This window comes from Brachionichthys hirsutus, chromosome 23 (genome assembly GCF_040956055.1).
Source record: "Brachionichthys hirsutus isolate HB-005 chromosome 23, CSIRO-AGI_Bhir_v1, whole genome shotgun sequence".
NCBI lineage: Eukaryota > Metazoa > Chordata > Actinopteri > Lophiiformes > Brachionichthyidae > Brachionichthys > Brachionichthys hirsutus.
Genome location: NC_090919.1, coordinates 8,101,489 through 8,109,948, shown reverse-complemented (window position 1 = coordinate 8,109,948; position 8,460 = coordinate 8,101,489). Strand labels below are relative to the sequence as shown.

The window sequence follows — 8,460 nt, the reverse complement described above, 5'->3', positions numbered from 1 at the left end:
TTAAAATACTGCAGAATGAGGCCATGTGTAATTCTGCCTCCAGCCGATAGGAGGCCAGTGAGTGATTCAGCGCACTCATCAGCTGATCCGCTCGTTCAGACGGGCTTGTGAACACGGAAGCGCTGGCTGTCTGGATGTCTGGACGTCAAGCAAGAACCCGTGTTTTCTGCTTTTCCTGCCTTCTTTTCTCAACTTCAGAGATGTCTGGACTCGGATGGGATATTGCAACATGAAGAATTTACCGAGAAGCCTCCAAACACGAGCAGCGACCGCGCGTATTCATGGTCAAATTGAGGGACCGATTCGAGCAGGACTGCGGCGGACTGGGCCTGACAGAGTCCATTGGATGTGAACGAGTGTTCTGAAACGTTCTGGAGAACATAAGCTGTCAAATGAAGCCCAGCTTTTCCTCCGATATCGCTCGTACATCTGTCGGTCTGCGCTCTCTCTCTCACTCTCCCTCACCCACTCACTTGCTCCGTGTCAGGGAGCAGCGTGTCCACACACACCCCCTCACCCACACCCGTCTCAGAACATGTGTTTAACAGTTAAACATCAGTTAAACTTTAACTGATCAACACACACGCATCCACACACATTCAACGCTGCACACACACTGATACGCACAGTTGAATAATTTCATTAAATCTTTTGTAAATACGCAGATTATGTGTGTCTCCCCTTTTTGTCATAAACTGATGAGCCAGGTTTGTGACAATATGTAAAAAATTCTGGTACGAATTTTTAAACAAAACACGTTAAATGTTGCCAATCAAATTGTAACCGGGTGATTGGAGTTAATTGGGCAGGCAGGTGTGGGAGGGAGCACCTGTGGCCCATTTACCACTGACTGGGGGGGGCGTATATAGGTGCTTCCCCTCCCTCGTTCCAAGTCCTCATTTTGTGTTTTCCCCGTCTCGAAGGCAGGTTGGCCGTACAGACTGTCACTGCCGTGTCTCTCCTTTTCTTTTGTTAGTTTTGTTTTAGGGTGTAAATGAATGTTTTGAATTCCTAATGCCGTGCTGGTCATCACTGTGAGCGGACCTGTGGGTGGGAAACCCGCTAAAGCGAGCTGGGGACCAAAAGGCAAAACTATATCTTTAGGGGCAGGTTCTAAAGTGGCGTTGTTGGCGACCGCCGATTAGCCCCGTATTCACAACGCCACATTTTGGCGTTGTCGGCAGAGATGTGACGTGGTGAATACGGGGCTAATTGACGGTCGCCAACAACGCCACTTTAGGACCTGCCCCTAAAGATATAGTTTTTCTTTTGGTCCCCAGCCCGCTTTAGCGGGTTCCCCACCCACAGGTCCGCTCACAATAACGACCAGCACGGCATTTACTACATACAAAACGCTTTATTTAACCCTAAAACAAGCTTCCGCTAAAACCACACCTTAAAACAAATTAACCAAGGTTTTAGGCAAATGTGGTGGGAACTACTGTGAAAGCAACAAAGAAAACCCAACAAAGAAATATAAACGCACTCGAACTAAGGTCTAAACAAAACACACAAGAAAACATGCAGACTAACTAAACAGTTCCCACCACCCGCCGGAATAACCCCAATCAATACGGACATACACATACAATAAAGGAAGCTATCAACCTAGTAAAGAAAGATATATACGAAATCAATGCAAACAAAAAGGCAAGGCAGCGACCCTCCACGCCAACCTGAATTAACAGAAACCCCAGTCATTAAGAGCATTACCCAGATACGTCATGGAACAGTGTTAAATGAGTCAGTTCTACCTGCCTTCGAGATGACCACACCCAGCTGGCTCACTCCCGCTGGCGCTCCCTTCAGCTCGGAGGGTGGAGAGTGAGACCGGGAACGAGGCAGGGGAAGCGCCTATATACGCCCCGCCCCATCAGTGGCAATAGATTGCAGGTGCTTCCACACCTGCCCGCTAATTGCCACCAATCACCCGGTTACAAAATGATGAACAAGCTGTAGGTTCATTGATTAGTAAATCTGACTGTGCCTCACCAGATATGAACCTCACCGCACGTCACTGCACCAGCATGTACTTTTACCGGAAGTTGAGAAGTTTTAGTGTGGATACCTCTTTCATGAAGATGTTTTATTCTTGTTTTATTGAGTCTGTTTTAACCTTCTCTTTTATTTGCTGGTTTGGGTCCGTTACGGTGAAGGACAAAAACAGGCTGCTGAACAGCATCAAGAGGTGCAGCAAGATGGGGGGGGGCGGGGGGGGGGGGGCTAAAAAAGAAGGCACAAGCTGTCCTGGCTGACCCGACTCCCCCGCTGGCCTCTGAATGCAAGCTGCTGCTTCCGGTCGTCGGTACCAAAGTGCAGGACAAACAGACTCAAAGTCATTCCTTCCTGCATCCATTGGTTTGATCAACAGCCTTTTATGATAAGCTTTTATTCCACTTGTGCACTTTTTATGTTTTGTTGTGTGTTGACTGAATTGTGGTGTGTCTCTGCTGGCTGTGAAGCAAATTGCCCCTCACGGGGATAATAAAGTTTTAAGTCTAAGTCTGAGCCAGTGCTTCTCGATTATTTTCTGTCGCGCCCCTCCTAGGAAGAAAAAAACATTTCAGGCCCCCCCCCCCCCCCCCCCCCGGAAAAAAACCCCACTCTTGTATCCTTATTAACATACAAAGAAATATGAAAAAGAAAGAAATATAGATTAACTTACAACAAATAATAACTTTATTACCATTTTTTAAAGTCTGCAACAGAAAATAAGGAAGTCAAGTCTTTCTTCTTCTCCCACCGGATTGTTTACGACTGCTCTTCTTCTGCTAATCCTCCCTGCGTGCACTCTGACAATCAGGGCGCCACTGCCAACTACTGGAGTGGATGTGCAATTACACTTTACTCTTGTACGGCAAAAAAATATTTTCTCCGCGGTCACAGGCGCCCCCCCTGACATTGCACCGTGCGCCCCACCATTTGAGAACCACTGGTCTAAGCAGTTATACAGTTCACGCGATATTTTGATTTGAAATGTGTCCATAGCCACATTTCTGGTGGTATTCCAGAAATTCCCTCAATTGGATCAGCCAATGCTAAGGCTTCCGTCCCCAGTTGGATCTATTTCATATTGGTAGGAAATGTTAAATTAATTTAAAAAATATAGCTTAACGGTTTACAAACTCCTGTAATGACCATTTTTAACGTTTGCATGTCCAAATCATCACAGTCGGATAATTTCTTCATCATCTATTGGTTCTAAATACATTTAACTTGTATTTCTTTCAATTTCTAAACTTTTAAAGCTTTTTGTTGAGGATGGAATCAGTTTGGCCATATCAGGACCTATATTTGCAAAATAATTGTTAAAGTAATTTACTATAAGGTCCTTATTAGTTGTAGGGAATTTCCGTAAAGAACCGGAAGAGGGTTTGGTAAAACCCTACATAGTGTAGGAATCTTTATTTTTTATTATACTATTAAGAATTCTCCAAGTGTTTCTGATATTTTTATTCAATAATTTAGCATAGTACTCTTTTTTGCATGTCATAATGTTTGTAAGTTTGTTTTTCTATAGTTCTTTTTTTTTAAGAATTGTTGTTGTTGTTGTTCTCCCTTCACCCTTACACATCACGATCACGCCTCCCTCATTAGCTCCCACCTCACCCTCACCTCGTCCACTATCACCTGTGCCCTCATGAACCCCGGCACACATTCGTACACTAAATCCCTGACTGTCCTGAACCCTGCCTCCCACATGGCCTTGTTATACATCGTGCTCCCCTCGTGAGTTATCTGTGGGTTGAAAAACAGTGGCTGCTCCCACACCTGCTTCACATTCGCACACTCATACTTCACATACTGCACAAACTCTCCCCATGCTGCCAGTACTTCTTTATAAAACTCACTCACTCCATCCATCCTTGCCTTTTTCATCGCCATGTACACTCCACTCTCACCGCACCCCCTGCATTTATTTATGGACTCCCTTAGAAAAACCTTCCACCCGTGATCCCTACTCTTATCTAAATATCTGATCAGCGTTTTAACTCTTAGTGCCGGTTTTTCTTTTTGCATGCATTCTGTAATCCTTTTGTAATCCATTCATTGTGTCTATTCTTTTTTTGGCCACTACTGGGCAGTTTTTATCATTGGGTAACTTTTTAGAACTTTTAGAATGTTTGTTTAGAATTCTTAGAAGTGCATGCATTATTCACATAATTACCCTCGCCGAAGAGGAGGCGAGGGTATTGCAATTGGGTGCGTTTGTCTGTCTGTTTGTTTGTTTGTCTGTTTGTTTGTTTGTCTGTCCGAGCGCATAACTCAAAAACTAGTAACCCAATCGACTTGAAAATTTTACACAAGCAAGGTTCTGTCCGTGGCTCGGTCCTCCCCGAGAATGGCGTTGATCCGGATCTGGATCCAGATTCTAGAATTATTTTTACATCTGGAATCGTGCCTGTGCTGTAAACTGCCACTTTAAGAGGGAGGGACACGAATGGCATGATGGGAAAAAGAGTCCAGAAGGAGTCTTGTAGTACGTTCCGGAGCAGCAAGCTAGAGCAGGTTTGGCCCCTCTGATCCGGAAGCCCTGTTTACTGTCTCACAAGATCCAATAGTCTTTTGGAGGCGGAGTCTGCAGTCTCTGATTGTCTTTCTAGTTTTCTTTGTACAATGGTCCCTTATTTATCACGGGGGTTATGTTCTAAAAATCCGCCAAGTAGTCAACTTTTTACAATTATTATACATGTTTTAAGGCTCTAAACCTTTACCACACACGTTACATCAGGGGTGCCCATTACGTCGATCGCGAAGGGAAAGTGGGTCGATCGTGTGACATATTGTTTGATTGACATGCGGGGCAGCCAGTCAGATGACGACTTGTTTTTTCTGACCGCACATGCGCAAATAGGCGCTAAGCGCAGTGTCGCTGCGCCATGCTCTCTCTCTCTCTCTCTCTCTCTCTCTCTCTCTCTCTCTCTCGAGGGGTGAGGGGCTGGACGCACACACAGACACATCTCACAGCACGAGTTACGAATTATCTCCGATCTTCAGCCCTCGCTTTTCCCTTTAAAACTACAGAAAGTTTATCACCATTGCTGGACCGAGTAAGAAGACAGAAACACATCACTTTAACGCGGAATGGGAGGCGGAGTTTGTTTCACGATGTCGTTTAAACGCTGTTCTGCCTGTGCCGCCCATCGATCGCTCTCCAGATGTTTTATTTATTGATCACCGGAGAACACTTCGGCTGCTTCAACACGACCAAGAGGCAGTTTTCTTCCTGCAGTACTCTTCATCAGATACTCGGAGTAATGAAACTAATGAAACCTGAGCGTTCCTCTCTGCCGCTAACGCTAGCACAGCTGCAACTTCCCCTTGCACTACAAAATAAGAGCGCACATTTCAAAATAAACGTCAAGCAGCTGCGCTGCATTTACACGGCCAGTCTACAATCGCAATAACGACAATACGACACCGACTTTCCACCGAAAAGCGAGCTGAGAAACAGAAAGGTTCATGAATTAAGATCCCAGTTGTCTGGACAGCAGCCATTTTACACACAACATACTTCAAAAGCGAAAGCCGCCACCGAGGCATCGTTCTGCGAGAGTCACGTCATCATTAATAACAAGAAGTCCTTCCAAACCTGATGCAATTACAAACACATGTTCAGAGTTAATTCAATTGTGTTGTTCAATATTAGCTCATGCGGTTACGCAGGGTACATCAGCATACATTGTACGTAAAGATTCATCGATATATTTGAAAATACTTCTATGTTTTGCATTTTTTTAGTGGGTAGATCTTTGTGACTTGGTCATTTTAAAAGTAGCTCGAATGCTGAACAAGTGTGAGCAGCCCTGCGTTACATTGTACACGCTAAAGCCAAAAGGACTCCACCCCTGCGCCCTCTAATTGGCTATCTCATAATCGCTTGGAATGTTTCTGGTCCCTTTCTTGAATGCTATTGGACACGTGAGCTGTCAGTCAAAAGCCTCAACCCGACTTCCGTCACGAAGTTTGTGTGAGAGGACAGATGTTTGGTAAGTTACCGAACAAATATCTAAAGACACGTAGCCGTTATATTTATTCAGCCGGTTCTGTTCTGTGTGGATCAATAATAAGATGTGTTAACTGTTCATCTTTACTTTGAAAGGTCCATTCTGTCTGATTTGATGTGGCTGTGCTACAGCAGAACACTATGCGCGTTCAAGCACTGTGTTAAACCATTCCGGTTCTGGTCTCCGAACCTTGGTTGGGGGGACACCGGGGAGATCGCTCCTCTCCAGGGCCGAAGGCTGTTCGTCCTCGGGGTTAGCTCCCAGACTTTGCGCTGGTGAAAAAGGCTAAGAATGCAAGAGGGACATGCCAGACTTGCTGAATAGCTGAAGCTGCTTTATTTCGCTTGCACTTGAAAACAATCGTCCCTTTTCTTTTTAAAAGAGCAATATTAAAATCTCCACATAGAAACGTTACTTTGCGAATCTTATGAATTTTTTTTCAATCCAATTAGACCCCAGGTTATCTGTAGATCCAACTCACCATAACATTTATCTGTTTTTCCATAACTAGTTCTATTGTTAAACATTCGAGAACATTACCTCGACATTGACAGCTGACATTGTTTCGATGACCCTGTATGACCTGTAGCATGTAAGAGAGCACCTGCATGCTCTCTTACATGCTAACGCAGCAGCGCTGGCATCAAGACATGTGGACACAGCAGCAGCTATGGAACGGCACACAAAACACACATGAGCACTTTGGGAGGTTCCATTTACACCCCCCAGACAGAACAGAACACAAACATCAGAGAGAAATTTGCTCATTGCTTTTGCTACAGTCCTCATGTTAAACATTACACATCTCGTTTCTGCTGGACCGTCCATCTAAAGATTTATTCAGCTGCATGTCTGACCTTTTCTCTTTTCATGTATGATGGTTTTCTTTATTGCAATGTTTGATTCCATCCCTCCATTCTCTGCATCCTCTCCTTTTCCCATCATCCTCAGCGGCAGCAGAAGGCCGCCATGATGCTGACTGGTGGTGAGAATGGCCTGGCAGCAATGAGCGCCCCCCTTGTCCTTAGTGAGGAAGTAAAGGAGGGCGTTGAGCCACGCGTTGAACGATGCTAAAGGCCTAGTGATCTTGTAGCACATGGAGACCATGGTCATGGTGTGACAGGACACGCCCTTCGTTACCTTCAAAAGGAGGATTATGGATCTTGTGACGTGAAATGGGAAGAAGCACAGAGCAAAGAGGAGGGTGATGGTGATGATGGTCCTGATCGATTTACGTCTGCGACCAGCATAAGGGGAGTGGGAGCCGAGGAAAATCGGCATTCCTTTGTCTCTTCTTCGTGGCCCAACCGTTCCGTTGCTTCCTCGTCTTCCTCTTCCAATGATAGTCTCTCTCTTCTCTGTGCCTTCACATCCAGCATCTCGCTTCACTCTGTAGGATGATGGCTGGGAGTGGAGTGTCCTAAATATGGTCAGAACAACATGAGAGTAGCACCAAGCGATGATGGAGAATGGCACAAAGAAGCCCAGTACATGGAGGATGATGCCATACGGCACATAGTCAGGAAACTCCTTGTCTATGGCATCGTCCCAGCAGTTCTGGTACTCCTCGATGACCCTGTCCCAGTGACCTTTGCTGGAATTCAGCGGTGACACCTCATAGCTTAGTTTTTCCATAATGCTTGCATTGCCACCAAGGCCTGCCAATCTGGTCACATGACCAGTCTGAGCAAACCGGAAGATGGGGCAGGACAGAGCAAACACCACGATCCAAACCACGACACATGTGCACTTGACCGCCTTCCTGGTCTCCAGGGTGATGATCTTCATGGGGTGGCAGATACCGAGGTATCTGTGAACAGAGATGCAGGTGAGGAAGAAGATGGAGCAGTAGAGGTTAAAGTAGAAGAGGAAGCGAACCAGGCGACACATGAAGTCCCCGAACACCCATCGGTCTCGCATGATGTAGCTCGCCACCAGAAAGGGCAGCGACAGCCCGTACATGAAGTCCGTGGAGGCCAGGTTGACCATGTAGATCAGAGAGGCGTTCCAGCGCTTGGTGCGGCGGAACGACTGGTACAAGACGATGGAGTTCAGCGAGATGCTGAAGAGGAAGGTGAACGAGTAGCAGATGGGGAGGAAGATATACTTGTAGGACTCATCAATGCTGCAAGACGGAGACGATGGGGGGGTGGAGGAGTTGAGAACGTCTTCTCGGGAGGACATGGCGAGGGCGGCGTCTATCTCATGTGAGGGTGACCTTGAACAAGTCTGCGGTTCTTTCGAGAGTCTTCTGTTTCATCCTTCCGAAGAGATGCTGCCCAGCAGGGTCTCAGATGGTTCTGGAGGAGTGGGTTCCCCTGGAGACAAAGAGACACATCAGTTACCAGCTTCATGTTACAGAAGGAAGAAATAAGTAACAAGATTCAGCTGCGTCGCCATCTTACACTCATCACCCCCCCCCCCCCCCCCCCCAATGGTGACCTGGTCGTCC

The 8,460-nt window shown here is 46.2% G+C and overlaps 1 protein-coding gene across 1 annotated transcript; it reads right to left on the bottom strand.

Annotated features, from left to right (window-relative positions):
- Window positions 1–6,865: 6,865 nt before the first annotated feature.
- On the bottom strand, window positions 6,866–8,192 carry si:dkey-6n21.13 (P2Y purinoceptor 3; the record flags this gene model as incomplete). The annotated part of the gene is made up of 2 exons (XM_068756192.1): window positions 7,337–8,192; window positions 6,866–7,273 (listed from the first exon to the last, which is right to left on the bottom strand). Coding segments are annotated over exons 1-2 (1,264 nt in total), but the record flags the coding sequence as incomplete, so codon positions are not given.
- Between the last annotated feature and the right edge of the window lie 268 nt (window positions 8,193–8,460).